We start from the raw sequence: 14515 nt of genomic DNA, 5'->3' as shown, positions 1-14515 counted from the left end.
ATATCGGATTTTCCTTGGTTGGCCCTGGGCGATTTTAATGTTATTCGAACGGATGCCGAAAGAATTGGTGGAAATCCAAGACAACTTTTACCTACGATAGATTTTAATGACTATTTACATTATTGTGGTCTTTTTGATTGAACAAACACAGGCCCACGCATGTCTTGGTGCAATGGCTATGAAGGGGTGGCTCGTAGTTGGGCCAAGTTTGATCAACTGCTTATTAATAAATTTTTTTCTAATCACTATGATTTGGCTCAATTCAAATATCTGGGTCAGAAATTCTCAAATCATAGTCTTATGGTGGTTTATACAAATACATCATTCTCTTTGTATGGCCCTACTCCATTTCGGTTCCTTGAGCTCGCATGACTTGTTTTTGTCATGTGTTAAAGATTCCTGGATTAGGAATGACTCGGCTTCAGGTCATTTGAAACTTGCTATTCGCCTTAATAGAACAAAAGTTGCTTTACGTGCATGAAATAAAAATATCTTTGGGAGAGTGGGAGAAAACATACAAGCTCTCGAGAAAAGGATGGAATCTCTAGAAAATTAGCTGCAATCAGGTTTTTCTGAGGAGGTCGAAGCTAATTACTTGACAACTAAGTTGGAGTTGCAGGTGTGGGAGAATAAGAAGGCATCTCGACTAAGACAAATTGCGAAAAAAAAAATGGTTGATTGAGGGGGATAAGAATTCTAAATTCTTCCTCTCAGTTATCAACCAGAGACGGAATAAGGGTTGTATAGACCGTATGGTTCTGAATGACGGGAGGATTTTGGATCGTGTGGAAGTAATACATAATGAAGCTGCTGTTTTTTTTTTCAAAATTTTCTTTCAGAGTCTTTAGTGGTTGAACCTTGTGATCTCTCCGAATTAATTCATAGACAAATTTCAAATGTGGATAATAATTTTCTCTACGCCGAACCGACTTAAGAAGAAGTTAGAAGAGTGGTATTCTCTATTCCCAAGGAAAGCAATCCGGGACCAGATGGATTTGGATCTGAATTTTATATATCTTGTTGGGACATTGTAAAAACAGATGTCTTGGATGCAGCAAAAATTTTTTTTCAGGACACTCCCCTTTCTAGGTTCTTTTACTCTTCGTTTACTGTCTTAATTCCGAAGGTGGACAATCCTTCTAGTTTTGATAAATTCCGGCCTATTAGTTTATGCTCAGTGGCTTACAAAATTTTTCCCAAGATTATTATTTTTAGACTGACTGAGGTTCTTGATAAGTTGGTCTCATATGAACAAGGTTCTTTTATTCTTGGGTGCAATATTTTTTAGAATATTACGCTTGCACAAGAAATGGTTCATTCTTTGCACAAAAAAATGGCTGGAGGCAATGTGATGGTAAAACTTGATATGGCTAAAGCTTATGACAGAGTGAACTAAAATTTTCTTCTAGAGGTTCTGAAGGCTTTTGATTTCTCTAAGAGGTTTTCCAAGCTCATAAACAATTGTGTGGAGTTCCCATGGTTTTTTGTTATGATGAATGGAACCTTTAAAGGGTTTTTTCAATCTACTAGAGGCTTAAGGTAAGGGGATCCACTTTCTCATTATTTATTCATAATAATGGTGGAGGTTTTGACAAGATTGCTTAGGAAAAACTATGAGACAGATCGTATTGGACAATTTAATCATCCGATTGGGACCCCTTTAGTTTCGCATTTGCTATATGCAGACGATATTCTTATGTTTGCAAATTGGGGGAAGAGGTCTATTAGAAATTTGGTTTATGCTCTGGAGATATATGAAAAGTGGTCAGGTCAAAAAATCAGTAAGTCAAAGTTAGCGTTATTTCTTTTGAAACATATTACTCCTGCTTGGAAACATGGTTTATTGAGAATCACGGGTTTAATGGAAGGTAAATTTCAAGTTACGTATTTGGGTGCACCTTTGGTTTTATGAAAATTGTCTTCTAGGATCTTGGACCCTCTTGTGGAGAAGATTAGAAAGAAAATTGTAGGGTGAAAATTTAAGTTGGCTTGCAAGGTAGAAGATTGGTTTTATTAAAACATGTGTTGTCTAGCATGCCTATACATTTGTTGTCTGTTATTAATGTTTCGAAAGTCACATTGTCTCGAATCAACGCTCTTCTTGCTAATTTTTCTTATGGCGAGAGGTGGAAGGTAAAAGGAGGATTCATTAGCGCTCTTACGGGAAAATTTGTAAACCTACCTCGGAAGGGGGTATAGGCTTAAGAGATCTTAAAGAAGTTCGTAAATCTCTTCTCATGAAATTTGCCTTCATATTGTTCACTTCTAACAATCTATGGTCAGGTTTCTTCAGGACTAAATATTGTAGAAATGATAATTTGTTATTAAGCAAGGGGAGACTAAATAACTCTCAGTTCTGGAGATCAATGATAACCACAATTCCAGAAGTTATGAATAATGTTAAAATTTTGGTGAGAGGTGGGAACTCTTATTTTCGGTTTGATAGGTGGCTTGCATCAAGCCTGTTATCAGTGTGCACTGAGGATATTTCGAACAAGAAACTATGTATTAAGGATTGCTGACTGAATAATAACTAGAACTCTAATTTACTACTGGAATTGGTTGGGGCTGATAGAACAATGGAAATTTTGCATAATGTGCCGGCTGGTAAGAGTGATCAGGATGTATTCATCTAGAAGCCTGCCCCTGACTGTAATTTCTCTACAAAAACGACATGAGAGGCAGTGAGGAACAGAAGTGACAATTTTGTGTGGAATGACTGGTTTTGGCATTCTTCATTGCCTAGAAGAATATCAATGTGTTTATGGAAAGTCTGGTTCAGAGGCTTGGAAATAGATGATAGAATTCAGGTCAAAAGAATATCGATGGCTTCAACATGTGATTGTTGTGTGTAGAGAAACCAGGAAAACATTGATCACGTTATTTCTTTAGGTAAGGTGGCTTCAGAGGTTCGGCATCAGGTTAGTGTGGTGTTGGGAATTCCTTTCCAACGGTTCCTTCCCTAAAAAAATAGAATTGCAAACTGGTTCCAGAATGCTCGAAAATCATCTATTAAAGGTATTTTAATTGGATTCATTCTGTGTTTAATTACGTGGTGCCTCTAGTATCGAAGATGTAAAGCGAGAAAGAAAGGAGTATATCAAAGTGCGAATCAGGTGTGGAGAAATGTTCGATACTGGGTTAGTTCTTTAACTAAAAGCACTAATTTTTTGCAAAAATTGAAGATGTCGGACATTATGATTTTGAAGGAGTTTCAAATTAAGCATCAGGGAGTTTGCGCTAGGCCTGAAAAAATTATTTCGTGAGTTAAACCTCCAATGGGGTGGATAAAACTTAATTGTAATAGGAGCTCTAAGGGCAATCTGGATACTTCAGGAGGTGGAGGAATTATTTGAGACTGTCATGGCATGGTGAAAACGGTTTTTCAAGCTATTTTGACAATGATACGAACAATAGTGTGGAATTAAAAGCAATTCTCAAAGGAATCTGCTTATGCAAACGACTTCATTATTATAATGTGATTATTGAATGTGATTGGCGAATTGTTGTTGATTGGTTTCGGAAAAGTAGATGTACCTTATGGTATCTTTGGGATTTTTGAGAGAACCTCATGGAGGAACTAGAAAGAGTGAACTTCATGGTGATCTATCAATATAAGGAAGACAATAGTGCAATTGATTTTCTCGCTGGAGAAGAAGAATTGGAAAACAATGTCTTCTAGGAAGAACAACATCTTTTACCACATTTTCTGAAAGGTATCATTCGGATGAATAGGTTGGGTCTAATTTCTTTTCGTCATTAATTCAACCTCTCGATTTTTGTTCGATGGGTTAGATTTGTTTAAAGTTTTTTTATTTTATTAAGGACTGTTTAGAGTTTTTTTTTTTTTTAACTAAAGGAGGGCGGCACCTCCTAATTATTTATTGATATACCCTCACTTTTGGTGGAGGACTACCGTTGTTACAAAGCAAGCATTGGAAGATTACAGATTAAAAAATTAAAGGTCTCCCAAAAACAATACCAACAATTAGCCAAAATAGGACTACAAATCTAAATAAAGGTAAATAAGAAACTAATATAAACAGACCTATCAAAAACGAAAATAATAAAATAAAATAAATTAATATAAAAAAATCTAAACCAACTAAACAAAAATCAAGAGGATGAACTAATGACGAAAGGAAGTGAAATTTAACCTATCCATCCAAAGGATACTTTTCATAGAATGTGGTAAAAGATGTTCTTTGTAGATAACATTGTTTCTCATTTCTTATTCTCTAGTGAAAAAATTAGTTGTACTAAAGTCTTCCCCACACCCTATATTGTTGGATCATCATGAACTCTCATTTCTTATTTTCAGGCTGTTGATGAATATAGCTAATATCAAATCAGTTCATGATTAAACTAAGCTGGTTTTCAATTTATATTATGTTATAAATGATGTGAGATTGGGATGCGCCAAACCCCACAACACAAATCGGTTGAGCAAGAAACACGAAATCAGATCAAGCAAATTTTCTTTTCTGCTTTTTTTTTTTTTTTTCCACAAAATATACAGCATTGTCCATTCTAAGCAACAGTAAACTTTGAACTCCCATGGAGCTGCAGAGGAAGAGACTTGAGCAGCTGAAGAAACATATGGTTCCAAATTTAACATTACTTGACAGCACAAAAATCTACACAGCATTCTTTTAATGGAATTCGTTGAAAAAGAAAAAAGGGAATGCTATAACTTATGTCAACTGAAGATTCTTCTAGCCCTCCATAAAGTGCATCAGTCAAGTCAGTTGAACTTATCCAATGGAGCATTTCCATAGTTGCCTTCAACCTGCACCAAGGTTAACAATCTAAATTAACTGAAGGCAAATTTGGGTATGTTAACATGCCTTTACAATAGGCAGATCATTCCCCACCATCCAGGTGGGAGGAGGAGCAGCAAAAGGTTTCCATTAAATTTATCTTCAAGTGATCTTTAAATAACAGTGTTCGCATTAGTAGGCATCAAGTACAATTTTTTTTTAAGTACAACTAAATAATGGAGCAATTTCTACAAAGCAAAGAACTCAACATTGGTTGCTCTTAAAAGTAGATCATTTCAATCATGAGTCCCTCTGCTCCTCTCCTTTTGCCATTTTAAATCTTAGGTAATGCAACACATCCTACCAATTTTTTTTTTGTTTCTTATCCTTGCTTTGCCTCAATTTCCACACCCACTACGACAGGCCTGTGGTTCTCCAGCCTAACATCCACACAGTAGCGTATGTATATAAATATTTTAGCTGGGTAAGCACTCCCACTTCTAAATGGGGAATTAAAAGAAATAGCAAAGAAATATTCAAATGGAATATGCTGACATACCTTGCAGAATTCATAACCCTCAGTGGTCAAATACAGCAAAAATTATCATTTTCTTGCTTTACAAGCATGGAATTCTTCTGTTGCTCCACTCTTTGAAGATGAGTCGACAATTGGAGCAAATCAACAGTGGGTCCATGCTCATTCGAAAGACAATATTTGGTTTTTAGAAAACTCAATCCTTGCAATGTCCCATGGACTTCAAAGTCAATAGCATTAGCAGCATCAGAATGCGTTATAGGCCCCACCTGATCAACTTCCATCGAGTGTACTCCAGATGAATAAAATCCATTTGATGCACATTTTTCCAAAAAACTTACTCCTAGAGGTTTTTCGGAATTTTGTCCCATGCCATAATGGGCATGGGTATCCTGGATAATTAGGGGGTCAGTCACCGGAATTCCAGCACAATGGGTTGCTAAGCTTTGGGACTCAGCTGACAGAAGAGAGAGAGCACAACTGGAGTTTGATGCCCCAGATAACTCTTGAACAGTCGATGCTGCATTGAAGACAGAAAAATCTTTGGTTTCCAATGGAGGAATTCCAGAAGGATACAGCTTTCCCACACCATGCAGATGGAAGAAGGGCTTTGGAAGCTGCTGCCTATAGGACATAGGCATTGCCAATTCAGGACAGAAACTTGGTTTATCTTCTAATTTGACCTGCCTGCTGCAATTACCCTGTGTATGTCTTTCTGGACAAAGAACAGTATCAGGAAGTATGTCTGGGAAAACAAAAGATGCTCTTCTTGGTAAGGAAGGTCCTAGAAGCCCATTGCCTATAAAACATAATAAGTGTAACAAAATTGTTAGCATTTATGTTCCTGTGTTGAAACTTCAGAGACACACAGCATGACAAGTGCATTGAAAATTTGAGAAAAGCTTCAACGTCTCAAAGACAAAACATCAACAATTTTTTTGGAATTTTAGGAAGCAGAAGCTTGAAAAACTTCTGATGGTCCCATAAATAATATTAATTAGATATCTAGAATTAAAGAGGGAAGATGAAATAAACTTAGCTTCAGCAGAACTTCAACAAAAAAAAAAAAAAAAAAGTAAATGTCAATTTCAAATTCCAAGATTCTGCTGGTAAACCTCTCTTCAAACGCAGGTGCTTAGCTTTTTCTTTCCAAACTATTTTTGTAGTGAAATTGCCTGAAGCTACTGAGAAAAATGTGTTGAGGAAAACTAAATTTTAATTAAAACTTGAAATTTGAAGTATTCTATCCAAAACCACTTCTCCACAATTCATAATACCCACAATTTGAGTGTTTTCAGGGGAAGTTAGTTCAATTTAGCAAATCATTATTCATCTAGCCAGTATTGCCTCAAATTCTTAAAGAACTAGATGTGCCAGAGACCTATCAAGCTGTTTGCTTGCTTGTTTGTTTATTTGCTTGGCTAAAAAGAAAAAGGATCATAACCAAATAAAATAAAATAAAACTATTGATTTTACATTCACTGAAGCTGAGCCTCCCTATTGTGTGGAATGTTTTGAGAAACACAGCTCAATGCCAAGTTGCCAACTAGGCAGTAATACAGCACGTTCAATGAACATAAGTTGCCTCATTTTATTGCAACTTTTTAAATCAAATGCAATAAAAGGGGGTTGGCTATTTGGCCACTGATACTATGATTTTATTGGGGAAGTAGATGCAAGACAAAGGGTCCATTCAGTTGCAGAAAATAGTTTTCACTTTCCATTTTCAGTCTCCAAATACTCATAAAAAATGTCACATTGTTTTCCAATTTTCCAACATTTATAGAGGAAGTTGGAAAATAATAAAAATAAACCTTCCAAGTTCTCTATAAAAATGCTGAAAAATTGGAAAGCAAGATTGCATTTTTGTAATTATGTGGGAAAGTAAAAACTAAAAAGATAAAAACTGTCTTCCATAACTGAATATGCCATAAAAGAGTTTCTAAATAGGAAAACTTCCTTGCTCAGCAAGGCCCCGTCAAAAAGGTTCATAAAAAAAAAAAGAAAAAGGGCTATTAAATTGATCTTGGTATCTTTTTTAATTAGGCTCTGCAGCCGCAACGATCAGGCTGATCGTGCAACCATTAATCACGCTCTGATCACACGGTCATAATTCATCCACCAGACTTTGATTCCTGTCTCCTTAGTATTCAAGGACACAGAGGTATGAACCCATAGAACAGATCCTGTTCAAGTAAGGTCGTGATCTTGGTATCTTGCATTGCAGTAAAAACTTAAATATATAATCATTTTGTTGCTCTTGATTTCACTTTTAATTTTTTATGAAAGTGCATTGATGTTTTGAAAAAATCATGGGGTGTTTATGTAATCATATGATTCATAAAGTAAAATGATGCTTATGTAAAAGTTTTGGTGTCCAAGCATCAACTACCAAAAACGATTTAAAGTGTCAGAAATGAAGGTCCAAAAAGAATGGTTCCCTGATAATTTAAAAGGTGCATTAAAATCTTGGACAGAAAAACAAACAAATTTTTGGACAGAAGAAGAGACGCACAATAAATATGACAATATAGAAAATCTGCTTGGAACAAAGTAAATCAACAAGAAGAGATTAGGAATTGAAGGGTAAATCACTAACTCTAGAGTAGCCCATCAATCAAGTAAAATATTTTAAAAGGATTGAGATGGTATCAAGGTACCAACAAAAGGTTTTGCAACTCCAAATCACAGATGACTTCAGATCTATTTTATCTCACAGCACTAGGTAGGAAAGCTGAAGCTTAATCATATCCTGTCATATCACCTTTGATTTCAATTCATTAATAGAAACTTTTATGCTGAGACAAAGCTTAGTAGTGTAGTGGGTGATAAAATGAATAAACACATGCAGTCAACAAAGTAGGAGAGGGGAGAATAGGAAGATGATGAACTGGAGCTTATTTACCAAATTATATTGTGCAAAAATGAAAATTGCTGAAAGCAGAATATAAAAAACAAAAAAGTAATAATTTATACCTTGATATGACTGAAACAAATTTTGTGGTTTACCAGAGTGGTTATTAAATTGAGGCTTCCTTCTACGTTCATTATGACCAGCAAGGCGTTTGCGACAACTACGTTTACCATCATCAAATTCAGCCAACAAATGGAACCTGCATAAACAGGAGAAAAAAACAAAAGAAAGTTAAAGGCAATAACTAATAGAATCTATATTCATATCAATTATGGTATAAATAAATTATCATGATCCCATCGTGCCTTCCGCAGAACTGAAGCACAACAGGTATCACAAGTAAAACCAAACTGAATTTAGCCAAAAACAAAACCTCATAATTTCTCTACAACTCTAATCATAATCACAACCAACATTAGTGGTTTAGACAAGGTATCAGGTTGAAAAATTGGAAATTAGAATCCTCAAACAGTTTGGATTGGAGCAGCTGTTCTATGATTTATTTTCCCATGAAGGAATCTTTAAGGGAAACTACTAAATTGTTATCATGTTCATGCAAATCCTAGTATGTAGCATAACAAACTGGATTACTTTTAAAGGGAACTGTCAGCCAACTTTATCATTTGCTCCATAACCTTTCTACTAGTGAATTGCAGAATTGGCCTAATGCTGATTGAAATGTTTGCGTTTTGCAAGAATTAGTTATTGTTATCTCCAAAGTTTGGGATATGAATACCACGAGTAGTAGCAGTAATAACCAACGGAGTTAATTTAAAGAAAATAACTTTGTTTATGGGTGCTTATGGAAGGACAGTAACAGATAAAATTATGAGGAGTGGATCTCTCTACTCTTGAGCAGAAAGGTGCTCTGTTAAAATCTGTTTGTAAGGGTCTCACTGCAGGGAGGCTTATGTAACTGTATTCCCAATTTCCTTTGCTTTGGCTGTCATTATTTGTTGCCTTATCTAAACTTTCCATGCTTTTCTTGTCAAAGAGCTGGAGCAACTTTCTTGGTGCTCAGTACATTCAGGTTATTTGATGCACAAAATGTTGAACTAAATAAACACAAACCTAGATAGGATTATGTTATACTGCATAACTACCAAAAATAGGAGCAAGCAAAGGAAACAAATGCCATAGGAAGAATTTACAAAAAGCAAAAACAAAAACAAGCAAACAACAGGGGAGAAAACCAACCTGCTACACTGCTGGCAAAACCTTTGTTCGATGCCATTAACAATGACTTTGGCAGTCTTTGAGTGAAAATCACAAACTTTATGTCTTTTATGGTAGTCCTTTGAGGAGCTAAGATCCATGTTACAACCAAGCACTTGGCAAAAGGGAGTCTGGGGGTACACACTTGATCTTGATGTGCGGGCTCTTTTTGCTGGTAAAGATGAAGCTACAGAAGATAACACAGATCTCTCCCTCGAATTGTTACTGTTCTTTGTATCAGAGCAATCAGCCAACCTCCCAAGCTTCAAATCAATTAGTGATGAATCCTGACTGTTTGATTCCATCACACCATTTGAGAGCCTTGACCCAGACTCTTCTTCCCCACAAATTGAGTACGAATTAGAAATACAAGTAGGAGAAACCACTCTCTTGCTGGGATCGCTGCTAAGCCCACAACCTGAAATCCCCACACTATGACTACTAGGAAGTGGTTTTCTCATCATGTTAGGGATACCCACTTCCATGAATTCCATGTTTTCCACTGCTTGTCTCTCTGATATTTCTTCCAATCCACTGCTAGGTTGTTTCATGTCCCATCCCACTAAGACTCTTCTACTCCTAGAAAGAGCATCAACAGTAAAATCCATTTCTTCAGAAAACAAAAGGCTCTTCCCTTCCGAACTATAGCTGCAAGGCTCCATTAGCAGAACAGAATTCAAGCAGCAGATATATGTAAAATCCTACAACGTGCAAAGAGCTTTGATTGTCACTTTTCCATGCTTCTAACAAGATATGGAGACCACCAACAAATAAAAAAATAAATAAAAAAGATATTGAGACCAACCAATACATCTGGAAATGCTCGAGAAAATAATAATTAAAAAAGAAATAGCCACAAAAAGTAGAAGCATAAGGATTAACACCGAGAATCAAAACATTAAAAACACCCAAAAACAGAGAATCGTCAAAGCCGTAAGAAATTTGTGATACCCATTTCAAATTTAGGAACAAAATAAGAGAAGAGGGCACAATTCCACTGAAGGGTGGTCCAAGATTGCGGAAAACCGCCGTGTTATGAATCAGAAAGAACAAAAATCCATACAAACGGAAAAGGAAAAACACCCTACTGGCATACAGAAACACACATTAAGATGAAAATATCCAGAACTAAAATGACTACAGAGACATCGCAGCATAAATCTTGAAAGCTCAACCTAAGCGTGCCCAGATTACAGAGGCCAATATTTCTTCTAATTAAAGTTTTTGCCGCTACAAACAGATTGAAAATGCTCAAAGTTCAGCAAACCCATTTCGCGAATCAAGTCTATCAGCTGAGAAAGCATTCATATAATGGGAAGTAGAGAAGAAAACAGGCAGAAGGAGAGGTGGTGGTTGTTTTGCTCACCAGATTGAACAGTGGAGAAGGTGGGTTTTCAGGTCTGGGGTGAGGTCGAAGCAGATACACTGGGAAGAGTCAACATGATTTCCACTACCCTGTAGAAAAGCATGTCGAGGTCTTTTGTAGCTTTTGGGAGGAAGGTTGAAATCCCATTCCAGTACAGATCTTTTCATTTTATTATTGCAGAGACAATGAGACAATCATTAAACAAAGGCAATTTGGTGTTTTTGATTAAATTAGCGTTTTGTTAATCCAGAGTGATTCAATTAACATGCTTGATCTCTATGATTATGCATGTTTATAGTTATACAGTGTGTAAATTATTTGGTTGTAGTTTATTATAATAGAGAAAGACTCGTAAGTAATAGTTCTTTAATGTAAAATTTGAAATTTAATAATCATAAAATTTTGAGTTAATATTTAGTTCATATAGGTAAAATATATGGTTTAACCAATATTTTAATAACAATTTAAAATTATTTTTTGAAACAATGGTATCTGACATACTTTAAATGTTCGCTGAATCAATCGAGATGATGAATCTGTTTCTTTACCCTTCTTCACTTAAATATTATAATATTATTTTAAATGAAAAAACGTAATCCTCAAAAATTAAACTTTAGTATTTTGAACCAACCTAGACTTTATCATTTGAGCTTGTAAGGGATGTGATTTTTAAATTTTAAGTGGAGTAATAATTCCTTATAAGTCTTTATCTATTATAATATTTTTTGTAATTTTGGTGAGTTTTAGGGAGCCATTAGTTTAAACATTTTGAATTTTAATTTTAAATAGTTGGGAAAATAATTTTCATTTTTATTTTTAAAAATTTTAAATAATTAAAAAATCACACCATATTTTCTAATTTTTAAAATGAATATAAAAATATAGAAAATATTAATAAAATAATTTCCAATATTTTTGTGAAAATTTAGAAATTAAGAAAACCTGTTGCTTTTTTCAAATTATATGAAAAATTGAAAATAAAAAGTAAAATTATTTCCCACAAGTAAATAGTGCCCAAATTTTTATTAATTTTTACTTTTATAAAACTCAAAAAGAAGTTGATTTTTTGTAGTTTTTTTGTTTTTTGGAAAGATTAAAATTCAAAAATAAAAATGATTTTTCATTGTTTGACAATGATAACTTATGACATATCAAATTAATGTTTAATAAGTCCATGTATTAAAATGGTGCAATGTATGCAAGATATTATTTTTAATAGACACGTGTTGAAATATTAGGGACAAATACATCCTCAACGCCCCTTCTCCCCCATCAAAAAGTGGGGCATGTTACATTGATATGGACTGTTTTGGAGAAGTCGCTTGGGCATGTTGACACATTGATAGGTCTTTTTATGTATGTATGGTCTCTCATGTTTGTTTAAAAGACTTTAAATTATCTCTCAATTTTGTATTTTCTTTTATTTATAATTATAGAGCTTGAGTCAAGTTTACTCTCAAGTTACTAAAACTCAATTTGTTTTGTAACTTAATTTGACTCCATTCTATTTGAGTATGAGTCGAGTACGAGATACTCAAGTATTTTAATAAATCAAGTTTGAACTTAGTAATAGCACTCGAGTCGAGTTTTGAACAAATCAAGTTTTTTAATTTTATTATATTAATTTATAATCGAATCCAAGTTAATCAAGTCGAGCACGAGTCCGTGAAATTATAGTCGAGTCGAATTTGGGTTTCACAATTATGAAATCGATTGAGTTTTGAACTTTACATTTTCAAGTTGAGTTGAGTTTGAATATTTTACTATATCGACTTGATCCAACTCGAATACACCTGAGTTTTTTTTTTTTTAAAGGAGGGCGGCACTTCCATTTTATTTATTGATATACTCTCACTTTTGACGAATTAATAACGTGGTTACAAGATAAGCATTGAGAGATTACAGATAGAAAAAATTAAAGACCTTTCAAAAAACAACACCAACATCCAACCAAAACAGGACCACTAATCTAAACAAAACTAAACAAGAACATAACAACTAATAAAACACCCCACGCATCAAATCAAACAAAAGAAGACCAACTAAACATACCTCATATAAAACGTACCCATCTTATTTTTTCTTTTAAATTACAATTATAGAGTTTGATATTTTTCAAAAATTTTGCTTTTGCTGACATTTTTTTTTTTCCAAAATACAATTTCTAGGCACCAATAGAAATACAAAAATGAAATGTTTCAAGATGCGTCAAATTTACACTCGCCAAAAAATATGCAAATGAGTTATATAGCAAATTATTTTCAAGTACAATAGATTTGAGTCAATATTGCCGTTTGCTTCATTGCATATCGGAAGACAATTGAAATATCAAACTTTGATAATAATTAAGATTTAAGAAGTTTATATGCATAATGCAAGTTAAATTTTACATTTTATTTAGAAAAAGAATTGATAAAAAAAAAAAAAAAGTGAGAGGAAATGTTAAGAAGTGACTTTTGATTTACTTATATTTGTTTAGAAAGAAATAAGGGTACTTTTAAATTGAATAATTGTGTCTCCATAAATTTCAAAACAACTAATATTTTTTTAATTGTAGAGTTGTGTGTTTAAATATAAATGTAAATTTTCCTTGGCCAAGTGCTATAATAATTAAATTATCGATGACTGCTAGTAAAAATAACCTAAATTAATGAAATTAATAGTAAAGTTCTAAAAAATAATAACCTACTATCGATTATTTATTACATTGTGGAATGACCATAAAGTTTTTTTCTAAAAAAAAAAAATTCAAAAGGTGTGTCTCTGATTAAATTTTTTATTTTCTTTACTTATTTTGTAAATTTGTTGCTAGTTTATAATTGAGGCTCTTACCTACTATCTGCATTATATTTTCACAATAATGTTAAAACAATGTGATCATCTTGACAACTCTTTGCACAATACACATAAGGTGAGAAAGTTTTATTCATTAGTTTGTTGCGTGATATTTGTTTTGTACGTTCTTGTTTTGTTTTGATTTGATTGGATTTGTAATCTTATTTTGGCTGGGTGTTGGTGTTGTATTTAGGAGGCCTTTAAAGGTTTGTCTTTTGTTTCTCCCTTTAATTATCTTATAACCACGGTATTCCTCCGCCAAAAGTTAGGGTTTATCCATAAATAAATGGAGGTGCCGCCCTTCTTTAAAAAAAAATAATAATAATTATTCATTAGACCAAAAGTATCAATGGGTTAATGAGAAATGAATCAATATTTAATGAAATACTCATTGATGAAAAAAAAAATGTCACTATTGCATTTTATAATAATTAAAAGAATTACAATCAAGCATGTTATATAAATATATATACATGTATTTATGTATGTATGTATATTATATATATATATATATATATATATATATATATATAAAAGTCATTTGAATCAAGTTGATTGTTGAGAGTTATGGTGCGATCCCAAGAGGGGGTGAATTGGATTTTAAAAACTTTTTGTTTAAATTAAATTATGCCGATTCACCAACAATAATATCCCAATTAAAATAATTATAACAATGAATGCAAACATACATGTGCGAAATTTAAAGTCCGGAAATATAAACGAGAGAGAGAGAGAATGACACAAGATTTTTAACGAGGTTCGGTCAATCATGCCTACATCCTCACCTTGGGCAAACCCCCCAAGGATTTCACTGACCCTACTCACTTAACCAGGTGGAGTACAAACCATTTACACTCCTTATAGGGTGGAGCCCCTTTAGCTCCCTTAAC

General features: G+C 33.8%; 1 protein-coding gene and 1 non-coding gene across 6 annotated transcripts; both read right to left on the bottom strand.

Annotated features, from left to right (window-relative positions):
- Positions 1-4461: 4461 nt before the first annotated feature.
- LOC131154273 (squamosa promoter-binding-like protein 6) lies at positions 4462-10986 on the bottom strand. Of its 5 annotated transcripts, XR_009136405.1 has the most exons (6): positions 10791-10924; positions 9407-10125; positions 8272-8408; positions 5320-6094; positions 5125-5200; positions 4462-4789 (listed from the first exon to the last, which is right to left on the bottom strand). XR_009136405.1 is itself a non-coding variant. In XM_058106941.1 (5 exons), exons 2-4 carry the CDS (start codon positions 10084-10086, stop codon positions 5346-5348), a joined length of 1566 nt encoding a protein of 521 aa, XP_057962924.1. In that variant the 5' UTR covers positions 10087-10125; positions 10791-10986; the 3' UTR covers positions 4462-4789; positions 5320-5345. The 5 variants fall into 5 exon arrangements, 4 of the variants coding, with proteins under 4 accessions (XP_057962924.1, XP_057962925.1, XP_057962927.1 ...); XM_058106941.1 differs by lacking the exon at positions 5125-5200 and having other exon boundaries at positions 10791-10986; XM_058106942.1 differs by lacking the exon at positions 5125-5200 and having other exon boundaries at positions 10600-10837.
- Positions 7268-7499, bottom strand: LOC131154716 (small nucleolar RNA U3). The gene has a single exon (XR_009136630.1). It is a non-coding gene; the product is annotated as a small nucleolar RNA U3 (small nucleolar RNA).
- Positions 10987-14515: the final 3529 nt, after the last annotated feature.

Source organism: Malania oleifera, chromosome 4, assembly GCF_029873635.1.
Source record: "Malania oleifera isolate guangnan ecotype guangnan chromosome 4, ASM2987363v1, whole genome shotgun sequence".
Classification (NCBI taxonomy): domain Eukaryota; kingdom Viridiplantae; phylum Streptophyta; class Magnoliopsida; order Santalales; family Ximeniaceae; genus Malania; species Malania oleifera.
The sequence above is the reverse complement of the archived record's forward strand: the minus strand, read 5'-3'. Positions and strand labels throughout refer to the sequence as shown.

Bases quoted from the DNA above. Each gene is read 5' to 3' on its own strand.
- LOC131154273 (XM_058106941.1), bottom strand. From the start codon at position 10,086: ATGGAGCCTTGCAGCTATAGTTCGGAAGGGAAGAGCCTTTTGTTTTCT. The intron at 8,409-9,406 runs GTTGGTTTTCTC...CTGTTTATGCAG, and splicing joins TTTTGCCAGCAGTGTAGCAG to GTTCCATTTGTTGGCTGAAT. The intron at 6,095-8,271 runs GTATAAATTATT...TATGTTTTATAG, and splicing joins TTTGTTTCAGTCATATCAAG to GCAATGGGCTTCTAGGACCT.